At 38.5% G+C, this 14,755-nt stretch overlaps 1 protein-coding gene across 2 annotated transcripts in view; it reads right to left on the bottom strand.

Moving 5' to 3' along the window:
* TSPAN12 (tetraspanin 12) overlaps positions 1–14,755 on the bottom strand; it is a 51,636-nt gene that overhangs the window by 11,871 nt on the left and 25,010 nt on the right. The window contains exon 4 of one of the 2 annotated variants that reach the window (XM_035559344.2): positions 3,839–3,913. The exons of the other annotated variant lie outside the window; for it this stretch is intronic. Within the exon in view, the coding sequence (XP_035415237.1) occupies positions 3,839–3,913 (75 nt within the window). The remainder of the gene's footprint in view (positions 1–3,838; positions 3,914–14,755) is intronic. 2 annotated transcript variants of the gene reach the window in all.

Genomic DNA, 14,755 nt, shown 5'->3' with positions numbered 1-14,755 from the left:
CCAAATCCACTTTCTTCAACGTCTAAGGTGACAAACACAGATTTAAATATCTATCTTTTAAATTTATAAAATTGAGATTAATTCTTCCCTGATCATCTTTCCAGTAGCTTTCTGGCTTTGACTGAAGTTGAGCACACACGTATCCTGAATGTGCTCGATTTCAGTATCTCACTTAAGAACAGTAACAAGTTTAGACAGTGAGGACCTGTGAAATTTTTCTTCACACACACTCATTGCCTTGTAAATCTTCTCCTCTGAAAGAATAATTGTTAAAGTATTTTTTTAAAACCTGACTACTCAGAAGTGAGGAGCTGGAGTTCTCATCAGATGATGACCCCTAACTAGTAATTTGTTAGAAATAAAGTAAGCAAATGCTATAGCGTTGGGCATACAGTGCAGTTAAGAAGCGAGGAAAGAAACTGGCTTCCTGTTTAGTAGCACAAATTTCAGTGTGTTAAACTAAAACAAGGAGCCGAAGACTTCACAGTTGCCCTTCTAGGCACACATACCATTCGTGCTGAGTTTTGCCTTGTTCCCACTAGCCTTAATAGTCACGGTGAAAGCAATCACAGTTGCAATATAGGCTTTCATTTGGAGGGCTGGGGAGCCAAGCTACTCTAGTGGCTATGACTGAGCTCTCCAGTTCAATTTGGAGCAAATAGTAACAGCACTGCGTGAATAGAAATAAATGTAACTTAAGGAGAAAAAAAAAATCACAATGCTTTCCAAGAAGCCTGGTCCTTGTCATGCCAGGTGCTCTACAAGAATACAGGGACAGTCGATGCCTGACTGACTCTGTAATCCAAATAAGAGCATTTGATAACTGTTACATTATGCGACAATTTTGACTCCTGGTAAAGCTTTGTATATCATGAATATATTAATAATAGTAACCGAGAAATTTAACACACCTTTCACTTTGCAGAATTTTTATTCCTTATGCTATAAAGCTTCGAATTCACCATTGTCCACATGAAAAATATACATTAGCACTACAGCACTAAGAATACTTATGAAAACAGTATCACAGAATACTTCTATTGCAAACATTACACTAGTCACTATAATAAAATAATTTGTTTTTGTACTCAATGCTGACTTCCAGTGCTGTGTAAAGAGAAATGTACTCTGCTTTCTTTGGATAATACTTGATATCACTGCAATTAAGATTTTATTTGCTAGACTATTTTATTATCTTGAGTTGAATACAGTCCTAGTTTACACACATAACAAAAGGTGTCCATCTTCTTTATGAAAACAATGAGAAGGAGGAAAAAAAACAGAGTGAGAGATGAAAGTTAAAAACAAATCAAATCAAACTAAAACCCACTGTAGGTAGGCAATTTGAATTCTGGAGCTAAGGAGGGACACTGTCTGGAATCTATATGTTTGACTACTACCAGAATATCTAGATGTCAAACTAAGGACATCAATGTATCTGCTAAGTAGCTTCTTGTCAGCTTGTATGCATAGTACTGCACAATAACACAGAACCGTGAGATGCATTCATTTGACCGTGCACCATACGTTTAATTTGTATAACACTGCCTTCATGCAGTGTGTAAATAAACAAAAATTTAGAAATATTGGTTTGAATTTAGCATACAAAGCTCAGTTTACTGTTCAGATCTGCTCATTATGATTATTTTTCTAATATGTACCAAGGCCTGACCAATGCCCAAGTAAGCTGAGAACCAACACTGGCTGTTCATTCTTGTGGGTGGAAAAATTAGTCACGAGGCACACTTCATGCTGAGAGCTATCATGAGCTAGCAGGAAAATTGTTTATACAAGGGCTCTTACAGCAGATTTGACCATATGCCAAAGAAAGACCATTTTGGATTAGCAGAGGTGGCTATGCCTCAGTGACGTTTTTGACAACATCACACACCCACCTACACTAATGCTAACTGATTCTCTGAGACCCACAAGGGGTTCTTGTGATTTCATGCTACACTGAAACCAACATGACAGCGAGTCATTCCCCGGGGATACAAGGCAGTTGTCTCATCTCCATGCAGCAGAGTAGGAGAAAGCACGCTGCAGGGAAGTGACCTGCACAGGTATGAAAGAATCACTGAGAAACAGCTGTGCTTTTCCAAACCACCACATTTCCTACGGGTGTCAGCAGCAGGTAACCTGAGTCTGGTCGATCTCATTACACAAGGAGCGCTGGTGTTATGACAAAGAAGGAGAAGGAAAGGTAATCAGATGGAAAGAGAAAATAAAGGCACAGTATTTCAGAGGATATGGAAAAAGGTGTAAAAGACGGGAAGAAAAGACAAAAAGAAAGCAATTTCTGAAGAGATCTTTTTCTGTTCTCTTTGTATGTTCAGAGTTCACGTTCATATTCTTGAATTCCTGGAAGAGAAGGAAAACCTGGAGGAGCATGGATTACTGGCTTCCCTGTGACCCACTGCCAAAGACACAGACATGGAGCTCAGTGCTGCTCTCAAAAGGGGAGAGGGGCCCGGGGAAAGCCATGGGTTTTTCTGAGGGGAAGAAGTGTCACCAGTGCCTTAACATATAGTTGGGCATCTGGGCTTTTATCAAAATGTTCCAGGTTAGAGTTTCAGTAGCATAGCAGGTAACTGAACAGTTACCCCCATAGCTTGGGGGTTGCCCCAAAACACACCCATTGCTTCAGGTTTTCTATCTGAATAGAAAAGGCTGGAGAAGGCATATACTGGTGCACTGAAGGTTATGTCATTTCAGGCAGCCACCACTGACAAGATTTATGTGGAAAGATGTTAGTTATAATTGTCATCCTCGGCAAAACCCTGGAGAGGGCAGCTGTGCCAATAGGATGATGCACGCCTCTCACCTGCATTCCCAGTTTTAAAATGCATCAATGTGAGTTAACATTTAAAGTAGAGAGATAGCTTTAATCATGGTTATATTAGAACACCCTGTTGGAATCTGTATAGCAAGGGAATGAATTCTGATGCAAAATGCTGCCACGTAACTTCAGACTTCAAATCTGCCAGAAATTCCTCTAATCCCAGTACTGTGTAAACACCAGGAAAGCTCCCTCCCATCTTACTGCAGCAATGTAATGCTACACACTGCTGAAAAGACCAATATGTTGGGCATATTCTGGCAGCTCAGAGAAAAATGTTTGTCCCACTATTGATACAAATGTACCAGACTGAACGCAAGACAAAAGGATGTAGCAGCCAGCAGAATAACATTTCCTTCTATTTTTTTGCTCAACACCTACCCATTTTCCTGCATGATGATACAGCTACACAAACTAGACTGAGATAAAACCTCTTCACAAGTTTACAGAAGAGTGTTTTATAGCTCAGACATGCTTTGCTTAAAACTGGCATTTATAGCTTGTGGAGGCAGTGCAATTTCAGAAGGCAGCAAGTTCTTTATTGAAAGAACACACTGTTTACCATATAGTACACTGAGCTTGAGCTTTTCTTTAAAACATTAAGAACTTTTAGAGCAAAATCCCTACAAATTCTCACATCTCCTCCCTCAAAATACTTATCTTAAAAACTGAAGATCATATTTAATCCTTAAAATTTCCACTGGCTTCAATGAGAATCTGCCTAAGCAAGAATTAACTAAAAATAAAGTCCTTAAATAAATCAGGGGCTGCAGATTTGTCTCTCAAATACAGAGTGGGTGGGGAGAAACCCAGACGGGACCTTCCAGACAGACGCGACTTTCCAGAAGAATTCTGTTTAAAAAAAAAAAGACAGTCACATGAAATTAGACTGTCAGAATAATGAACAAAGATAAACACTACAGCAATTAGAAAACAGCTAGCTAATGGAAATCTTTGTTTTCTTCTGTTGAAAAAATGCAGCCTCCTTTGCTGACTCACCGTTATTTCCTGCTCATAGGTCCAAACACCACAGGCCAGTTCAACACAGAATATTACAAGCAAGCTTCCAAAGTACTGCAGAAAACAGAATGGCCTTAGTTACTTTTGAAATTCATGTTAACTTTAAAAAAAAAAAAAAAGACTTAAAATATTAAAGGACATCTCAAAACATCACTAATATTTCACGTGACTGAGGACATGGAATCTGAAATACATTTTTTATTAACAAAATATTAAAGATTCATGAAGCAAACTTTCTAAAGATTTAAGTCATGTAACTTTTCTTACTGACTTAACATGAAGCATATGAAACATTACCGTGGGGAAAACAATCTTATTTCACTTCATATATGTAAAAAGCCCCTCACTTTTTTCACTTCTACTCACTTAAGCAACATTCCTTGGTTAATAGCCAGAAGTAGGGGAAAAATAATTAAAAGGATTGTCAAGATTAAAAGGATTGTCAAGATGTTAACACAAATAAGGGTTGTTGAAAGCTATGCTCTTAAAATTATTTTAAGTATTTGAGATCAGGGATCAGGCATAAACACACAAATAGTTATTAATATGGATAGAAATTCTTTATCTCACCTTTGAATTATTTAAAAATATTATTTAAAAATAGAAAAAAATGTACAAATGAAGAAGCGGTACAGGACTTGGCAAAGACTGTTAAGAAAAGCTGACGTTTTTACTCTTCCTAATCACAGCAAACTTCTATATAGCATCAACAAAGCCCTTCTGAACTGAAGCAGCATGGAAATAGGGACTGCTTTAACTATTATCTTCTATTAAGAGTAACTCATGTACCGTTTATTTAAATAAAAGTTCCATTCACTCTCAACTCCAAACATTCTTCCACGTCACTGGACTGACCTTCACCTTGTTCTCAGTCTTAAAGTTAGTCTTAATGGATTTTAATTTTATTTGGAATTCAAAAACAATGAAGCTATGATTTTAAATTTCTCCCATGAGACTGACTGTTTCTATTGTTCCTGATTTACTGTTTTACTAGCTCCCTTCCTCTCCCCTATTCTTGTGCCAAAAGCAGAGACAGAGGTGCAGAGACTTTTGACAGAGTGCTCTAGAAGTTCCTGTGCCCCATGTTAGCTTCCCCATCTACCTTTTTTTTTTTTTTTAAAGAGGAACTGAATTAGTACATGTGCACAAAGAAACACCAAAATCAAAATATAAAACAGAACAAATATACGATTTCTTTAGGAGGATAAATGCCAAAATGCTTCTAAGTTAGTCATTTCATTCTGGAATGTATTTAGGAAGGTATAAAAACACACAAATACGTACTGAGGGCGATTTTTTTTTTTCCTATTAAAAGGTCAATAAACTGTTTTATTCAAAATAGAGAATATAAATCCACAAGTGTTAGGATTTAATACACCTCTGTATAAGATCATTTTCATACACCCAGTCTGGAACTGTATAATTCACCTTGCCAGCTAATGAACAAGTCTTGCCTTTACTTCTACTTGCTGACCAAACCTAACTCCCTGAATCATCTTGGTAGTCACAACAGTCAAATTAAAAGCATGCATGCAAAAATATCCATGTGAATTTTCAAGAGAATCTTGTATTCACATCCTCATCCTATAAAGGCGTGCACTACGAAGATGGTGTTGAAAGCAGAGATCCTGTTTTAGCAGTCTCTGCCATGGAACATTGCATTTTCATAGTCACTGTAACTGAGTAACACATTGCATGTCTTTACAAATCAACACTAAGCACACAGAGCTCCAGTATAAGCCTTCAACAACCAGCATGTTCATCCTGCAAAGGTCCAAAAGAAGAAAAAATGAGTTGTACTTCATAAGAACGATGATGCTTTCTGTAAAAAATAAATTCATAAGCTTCTAGACAATCTATCCACTGTTACTGTACTGTCTGTAATTTAAGCAAAGGTGTTTTTTCTTTCCTTTTTTTTTTTTTAAACGGAAATCTATTTTGCAAAGTATTCTCTTTGAAAGGAGGAAAGAATGCCACCTGCTTTAACTCTTCCTTCATTTGGAAAAGGGCTTAAGGACATTACGGGTAACGCTGACATTTTTGAGACGGAGAACAACTGAATGTTTAGGTGAAAAGTGAATTTGAGTTCTCATTTGTCAAAGAAAATTTCAGTGGTTTTAAACTGTGACTGAATAACGTGTCTGGGACTGCCTGCTATCCCCAAATGTTATATAAAACTCACTGACCATAGTGAAAGTGATACATCTGTGTGTGTATATGTGGCATACTCTGGAAAATGCTTAATTTACAGCTCCTTGTAACATTTCATTCATTCACAAACCTTAACATTTGATATTTCCCTATTTTTGTCAGCATATCGTTAAAACAGTTTCTGGTAGCAGTTGGAGACAGAAGAACCAAAACACACTATTTTCTCCAGTTACTGAATACAGCCTGGGATAGGACACTGTTTATCCAGATTTACTCAAACCATTTCTGGGTCTGCTAGGAACTGAGTTCCTCCTACTCTAGCTACATCTGGACACATCACAGCACTGCAGAGCCAAACCTTCTGTCTTGAGAAAGCCCATCTTCTGTCCATAAGGGAAAAGACAACAAATGACAAAGAATTTACAGATATGAAGGTATATGCTAGGAATTGAGCAACTGCAGGCAGACTAAACTCTCATACAGGAGCTTTAGTTTCACTGTGCTGTTGAAGGGGAACATTGTAACTCTCTACATTTAATGGTTTGAAGAACAAGTAATTCTTACAGAATTTGTGTGGGGGAAAAAAGCCTCTGGAGCCATTATATAAATTTATTACCCCTAACTTCCATCTTCCAAATACAGGAGTTATTCGCTTAAATGCTTATTCCTTGTCCCTAGTTGAATTTCCAAGGGAGTCTCAATGTTAAATGCATCTTTCTGCATTTACACACTCCTACTTTTTGCCAAATACAAGGATTTGGTTTCAAACCAAGGTTTAATATTTCTTCCTTGCTTCTGTGGGCTAAGTGGTACATTTTGTAACGGAGACGAACTCACTGTGGGACACCATCATGCTTTACACCCAAACCCATGCCCCCAGGTCACTGATAATACCTTCAACAGCCCACCTCCCTCATAACAAACCACTCTTGGTGTCATTGCCACGGTACCTTCTACCCTTGTTTTTTTCCCCCTCTTCCAGGACATGGCAGGAGAGAGCATGGCACAGAAAGGATTGAGCAGCTTTTTTAAAGGTATTTACAAGTCACCATGAAAAAATCTACAAGCAATAATGCAAAGCCATGATCACTCCAAGAATTAGACCTCTTGCATGGCAAATTCTACAGACTTAACACTTCTCTTTTGCAGGCAGTTGGTAACGACTATCATTCTTGCCCTATTAAGACTACGCAAAATCATCAAAAAATTGAGGTGGCTCCTTCATCCTGTTACAAATCTGGCTGAATTGGTTTCACTGAAGGTCTCCCACGAGCAAGGCTGTGGAAAAGGCTAAAATTTTGTTGCTTTGAGAAAAGATAGATGACTGAAATGCCAGTAAAAAACACCCTTGAGAGTAATGAATCAAAGTAAAAATATTTGCCAATTTAAAAAAGAAATAAAAAATACCAGAGACACTGCTTCTCTCTAAGCCAGGGACACGCATGTGGCCAAGATCCTAACCTTCAATATCCCTACAGTGTCAAATGGATGTAGTCAATTAGCAGGAGCTGGTTCCCCTGTAACTCCCTCGTTTAACTTGCTCACTGACACTGGCCCAGGGGAGGAAGGAAGGAATGAAACAGCTCGGTAAAGCAGTAGTTTTCCAGCAGAGGCATCTCTCCTAATACCCAGAGCCTTGCACAAGCACCTGGAATCCTCTAGCAACAGATGGGTATGTGTATGCAGCTCTGTCCCCAGAATAGAGAGCTGAGGCGTTAATGGCCTGTGGAGGTTTGAACAACTGTACTTTTCCAGCACATACAGTAAACAGAAAGTAAGTGGGAATAAAAACAAAGTCATTACTGTGAAAAACTACCTTCAAAGAGATGGGGAAATGACAGGGGGATGAAGGGCCTGGAAAGACATCAGGCATATTCCCTAAATTGTGACGAGATATTGTTCTGCTGGAATACTCTTCATGTGATAGGTGTAAAAGTGACCACAGTTTACATGCTCATCCTGCCCTGAATCCGCTGATGCAGAAAACACACATCAATAGCATGGAAACCTATCACAGTGAACACTCACAGTAAGTGCAAAGACAATGCAAGATCACGCTCAGCTACTACAAGTTATAACACCCCTTCTTGTTAAAGAATTGGACAGCCATAAATCCACTGCTACAGCAAATTCACATATAATATAAAGACACAGCAAGATAACAGAATGAAAATCCACTGATGATAAAATTCAACCACAGAAAAGAAGTAATTTTCAAATGATCAAGAATTTAAAAAAAATAGTAATAATTAAAAATGGGGACTGGCACTGAAGTTATAGGTTTTTTGTGCTAATTCAGATAATTATTCGGATATCTACCTGCATAAATGCTATCAACCTGTTAAAGCACTAGAAAGGTACATGCTATTTGCAGATACACATTAAAAACATAAAACATTCAAAACTATTTTTAGAAAGATCTGTGTGGATTGTCTAAATAGATCAAAAGTTTTAATCTGAATAAAATTCTTGCATGCAGCAGCGGCATCACATAAAAGGGTACAAGTTCCACATATGTCAGTGCTCCGTATGTGGAGCATATACATGCTGGCATATGCCCCAAATGTCTTCCTCTCTCTCTATGTAAGGCTTAAAAAAAGGAACTATAAAATTAATTTATCCTAATTAAACTGTGACAGGTTTTTGGCTATTCTATTTCCTCTATCAAACTAAGCAAAAGACTACCACCACAGAATACATCACAGGAACACATTTCTTTCTCAATGGTTTCCATCATTTATATACATATAAAATAGCAATAGTAAGTGCAAAATCATTATGACAAAAATCAAAGATATTTTGCATTCGTTCAAAAAGTGTTTTTTTTTCTAACAATTCACGTTCTGTTCTGAGTGTAGTGAATGGCACCATATGAAGTATCTCTCTCACAGAATCTTTTTTATGGCTTTCTATACTGCAGAGTATAGGATTTTTTGGATGCAATTGTGGGTAACTACAGGGAAGGATATAAAGTATGAAGCACAATGTTTCATGCAGAGATGTAATTCAAGACGCACTGCAGTTCTAGAGATTATTTTTTTGTCTTGAATATGCCACATTATGCTTGCAATTAATCAATAATATTGCAACTGGTCTATGCTTTTGGGCAACAGGTGAAAAGAACTTGTGAAAAATAACCTCCTATTTCTGCTACTAACATGGCAACATGACCATCAAAAAATGACTCCAGACTTCAGAAAACAGTACAATGAGGGAATTTACAAAAATTTTCCTCCTCTTCCCACCCCAGTTGCCCCTATTGTAAATGCTCTTCTCCAAAGTATATCCAAGAGCATGGATTTTTTCAGAGATATTTGACAATGGAAGAAACCAATTCTAGATACAATTAGCAAAGGAAAACTAGAGTTAAAAATCTAGTCAGCTTCAGCAGTCTTCAGTGCAATAGCCAAGGCAATGTGAATATTCAATATTCTATTACCTACCATCGTGATAATCCTGCTGGCACAGATGCAAAAACTACATAACAGTCCTCTGCAGATGCCCTTTCAAACTCTAGTGTAAGCTTTATGCCAGAAATTAAGCTAAGAGCAGAAGCCCTAACAGAAATTTGATGACCTAAGGTATTTATTGACCTACAAATCACTATTAGCCTCTTGCTATTAGCCTTACAGCCTAGGCAGTAAGAGTAGCTATACTACAAAGCTATTTATAGCTCATGTTCCTGAAGTATTAGCACATGGCTTTTTTTCTCTGCTACAGCTAGGTTTGGTAATTTTTCTGCCAATGACTTATTGAATGCCTCATCAGCATTCAACTACTATAACGTGTAAAATTAGTGGGCTGTTATGTCAAGCACAGGGAGAATCAAAGACCTAAAAAAATCCCCACTCATTCTTTTAGATCCTGCTCATACCTGCTCATGGTATTCCCATGTTGTTTGCAGCCTGGAAGTATGATTTGGAAGCAAGAGTCTAGGCAACTCATGAAAACACAACTGAGACATGGCTCTGCAGCCACTCAGATTTCATCAGAACCAGAAAGGCATAAGAGTGGCTTAGTTCACCTTTTTCTTTCCTCACACCTTCTGGTTTTCATATTACATGACGCTCCTTTTACTGGGACTAGACCCTATTTAATCTGTTCTTACAGAAGCCTGGTTAGATACTACTGCTCTGGAAAACCTGAGGACACTTCACAGTCTAAGTTCTTCTCTAGATAATGAATATATCCTATCACACAACATACCAAAAATATTGGCTTAAATATTGGCTTCTTCTGAAGTTCATTTCCAAACAGTGAGAAAGCAAAAGAGCATTCTGTATATGAAAGCAATGGCAAAAGCAGACAAAGGCTAATGACTGGAGTCAGAAATTGCAATATGGTGAAGAAAAAATGAGAGCGTGGGGGATGTTCCAGCTGCTGGCAAATCTTGTCTATTAGACTCTAGAAATCCTTCAGTTTTTGAAGGATCAGTTACACTTGTTAATGAATCATCACTCACGTGCTTTGCATTTCATTTAATAAACATCTATTTTCAAGCTTTAGCTCCCTCCTCCCAAGCGTTTTTCTTTTCTCCCAGAAGATAACACACTTTTTCCAGACTCAAGAAAAACCACAACTCTCATGTCAGAGCAAACAAAAAGTAACTGCTCAGCAAGTCCAGCCTCCTCAGACTTGCTGTCTGATGCTCTCACCTTCTTGGGCAACGTGGTCCAAATGACAAGAGAGGCCAAAAATATTTGACAGAGAAGGGCAGGGGCTGAGGGAGATTCCAAGGGCAAGCAGCTGCAGAACGGAGCCTTACGGGAACCTCTGAAAGACTGCAGTATATGGTATGTAAAACAGATGCCAAAAGATTTTAAGAGGGTTATGCAGAGCACTTCCCAATGGCCAACAGCCTGAGACTGTCAGCCTTATTCTTTGGAGACACAAGCCATCCAGACATCTGTCTGCACCCTACGAAATGTCAGATGGCCACCACCACAGAGCTTGATTACCAACAGGAACCAGACTCTTTCAGTAAAAAACCTAATAAAAAGTCCTTCCTCCCTCAGTAAGTTACAAGCTATGGTTTACTCTAATTTTGTCATAGTTTAACAGCTAATGAGGTTATTTTAATGATTGACCCAGCTATACTTTTAGAAATGGAGCAAACACTCATTAAAAGGAGTCAGACAAGCTGCACAGCAAACTGAAATCCTCTGTTTATCCACTCCTGCAGTGCAAACTTTCCTTGCCTCCCCCCCCTTCCCTTTCCCCAGCTCCTTCAGCCCTGCCCTGAAGGGATTAACAGTTCATTTGTCATTCTGATCTAAAATTTGGTTTACTGGCTTGACAATGCAAAAATTTGTGAGGGATGCAGTCAAGAGTCAACAAGGAAATGGGCTGAAACCACCAACTTACAACACTAGCTACTGAATGCCATCCAGCCCTTCAAAATAAATACATTCCAGAGTAAACTGATCAAATGTTTTGTATTTCGGTTTCCCAGATCACCCAATTTAATCATTCTGCACAAATTGTCTTGACATCTAAGAGTTTTGTGAAATCCAAGGTTTATATAAATAATGATCACTTTTTCCAAAACCTTTATAACTAATTTTCTGAATAAAATAAATGGCTTTTGTTACGTATGGAAATGAGCATTTCAGATTTTGAAGGTATGTGTCCAAATTCTCGATTGGCCTGTTTGCCTTTTTAAAAAATAGACAGTATTACTTATGAACTGTAAGAACTTTGTTCACAGCCTCCATTCCTCTATGAGATAGAAATGATCTGTTTTAAATATTTTACTTTAATGCTTAATCTTTGTTTATATAAGGAAACGGGTATTACTTTGGAAATAAGCAAATGTGCACTTCAGACAATTATTAGGATTTATTTGCCCCAGGCTCAATTACCTCAAGTCAACGAACTCCACGGAATAAGGGTCACTGCAAGGTCAGGGTAAAGTACTGAACAGGACTTTGGTAAAGACAGACGTTAGACCATAACAGTGCTCTCAGTGCTTAGAATATTCCTTTCCCCTTTCTTCTCCCTGTATTTCATAGGATTTATATGAAAAACTAAAGTTTCCTTTTCTGTACAGATTTTTCAAAACGCAGCCCTGTTGATCACTTCCTCCTCTTCTTCATTTTCTATCAAGGAAATTAAACACTATAAAAATCCTTCTTTGGTCAAGAAAATCCTTTTTCCTTGTAAAATAGACCATGTCAGTGCAGATACACACAGTAAATCTGCCTCAGCATGCCCCTAAACACTTCTAACATTCACCATTGTGAGTGAAAAGTGCTCTTCTCAGGTACAAAATCCATACTGCACATAGCACAGTGCCTCTGTGGTTAATTAGTCAAAACAGTGAGATTAGGCAGGAAAGAGATGAATTTACATGACAGGATGTGCACTCCATTTTCACTTTGTGACAAAAGAAAGGTAGGCCACTGGTGAGGCTGGGCTGCATTTCAGACAAGACACAGAGGTTTGACTGGGCTTTGTGGATCTCCTTACTCACTCCCCTCCTTTCTGGAACTCTTCTGTTCCCTGTTCCTTTCAGTGGAGGAAAAGAAGCTGGGCAAACAAGCTATCAGCTTGGAGCTGGGAAGGACAGAAGGAAAAAAAATGCCCTACAGCAACAAGAAAACATATCATCTGAGCAGGTCCCCATCTTCGCTTCTCAGTGAAGATATACCCTTTATTCTCATCCCGGTATCGCTCCCCACTTTCTTGCCTCAGCACCCCCAATCCCTTGTACCTACTGTCATATCAGTCCCTGTTCTTTCAATAGCTTCCTTTGTACCCACTTCCGTCATCCCACTTCAATTATTACCATCTTTCCTCCTCTATTCATCAGAGAGCAGTTCAGTCCTTTTTACAGCCCTGGATGTCAATGACTTTCAGGAAGTCGTAAGAAGAAAATAATATTAACAGCATAAGTAGGAATGGGGGAAAATGTGAACAAGGAAGATAAAAGGAACAAAGTTCACATGAAAACATTTAAATCATGATGCCAGACCCAGTGACACCTTGTAAAATCAATACTCAGGACATACACCCGAAAAAGAAGGCAAAATATTCAACCCTCATCAGGTGAGCCTAAAAGTGTGGCGTGTAGAGCAAAATGTGACATGGACGTTCAGGCAGCATGTTTCAAACTGAAAACATAGTGGGACCACAAAATGACTACTTTCAACAGATATGTACCTTTCAACTTAGCACTATGCCTTTTTCCAAAAGGATGAGCAAGAGGCTCTTAACTGTTGCAGAAGTACTTGAAAAACCTATTTTAACTGACAGCATCATAATCATGGTGTCGAACCTTGCATAAGCCAAAGGCATTTTCCTGAAAGGCCTTGGAGTTGCTGGTCAGTTTTTATTTTGAAGCTACCGGCTAACTGCACCAAACTGCACTGTGCTGGCTGTGCCCTTGTATTACAAGACAGCTGCTAAGCAGAGGGGTGATCATCAGCCTGAGCACAGCAAACTTTTGGATTTAAGCCAAGCATTCACAAGAAGACCTGGACACTCCCACCAGCTCAATTCCTGACATGTTTCTCCACCCTAACACTTCTCCCTCCTTGTTGTTCAAATGCGCATCTGCTCATTTGTTGTTTGTCCAACAGACAGCAATCTTCACCTCTAAATGCCTCCCAAGAACCCATAAAGCTAGGCAACTTGTATCTCTTGTCTTTAAGCTCCCTCTTCCAGCCAAGAAAATTATGTATAGTTTCAAAGCACTTGCCTTGGAAAAAGCCTTGTAAGTACATACACAGCAACATATGTTTGTGTTGAGAAGATAGGGTCACCACAGTACACTTCATGCCTAGGCAGGCAGATAGGGAGGCTGGCACCAAACCCTAAGACCACCGTAGTCCACTCCCCGTTCTGAGACCCACACAACGCACCCTCTCCAGAAAAGCCAAGCTTTATTTTGTGGCATCACCGATGCTGTTCTCAAAATCTAACCATTTTTTTTGTACCTTTAAAACCCTGTTCTGAACAGGAAAGAAGCTTACCCTCTATCCAGTCTCAAGACAAAAAGATGGTTATACATTATTAGACATCGCACGCAGCTCAGCTTCAGACTGAAAATTAGAAATATGTAAAACAAAATAAAAAAATAGTCCTATATTTATTTTCTTCAGAAAGTTGCTCATATCTGAATTTACTGGTTTTCCTCCCAGTCACACCATGTTTAGATAAAGAGGTGCTGATGAACACAAAAAAGAGGCACAAAATGCAAAAATTAAGAACGCCAGTCTGTCTAATTCTAAACTGCATGGGATTACAGCATGTTTGTCAGTTATTTCTTCCCTTTCGATGCTTAGTAGTTTAATAATCATAGAATCATTAAGGTTGGAGAAGACTTCCAAGATCATCTGGTCCAAATGATGAGATACTTCTGGTAAGTAAATAATTCTAATGATTTATCTGGTTATGTTTCAACTTGTTTAGCAGACAATTCAGCCTGTCAAGTTCCAATCTGCAACCCAGTTCTGCCACAACTGAATTAACAAACAGTTTGACCACACACCAATAGGGGTCTAAGCATATTTAGCTCTGAACAATATTTATTTCTCTGACAATTTTATGATGAAAATCAGTAAGAAAACTTGCCCTATTGACCAAATATTCCTAACAGTTTTTCCTTTTGTGAAAGCACAGCCAGATATGTTTGAATGCTATAATTACAGAAAAGTCATAGCAGTAAATGCCAGAATTTGCAATACAACTCCAGCCAGGAAAATATTTTCCAGTGGGATTTTCATGAAGAGCTTTTTGTCAAGC

This window comes from Cygnus atratus, chromosome 1, assembly GCF_013377495.2.
Source record: "Cygnus atratus isolate AKBS03 ecotype Queensland, Australia chromosome 1, CAtr_DNAZoo_HiC_assembly, whole genome shotgun sequence".
NCBI lineage: Eukaryota > Metazoa > Chordata > Aves > Anseriformes > Anatidae > Cygnus > Cygnus atratus.
This window is presented reverse-complemented; position numbering and strand designations above follow the sequence as displayed.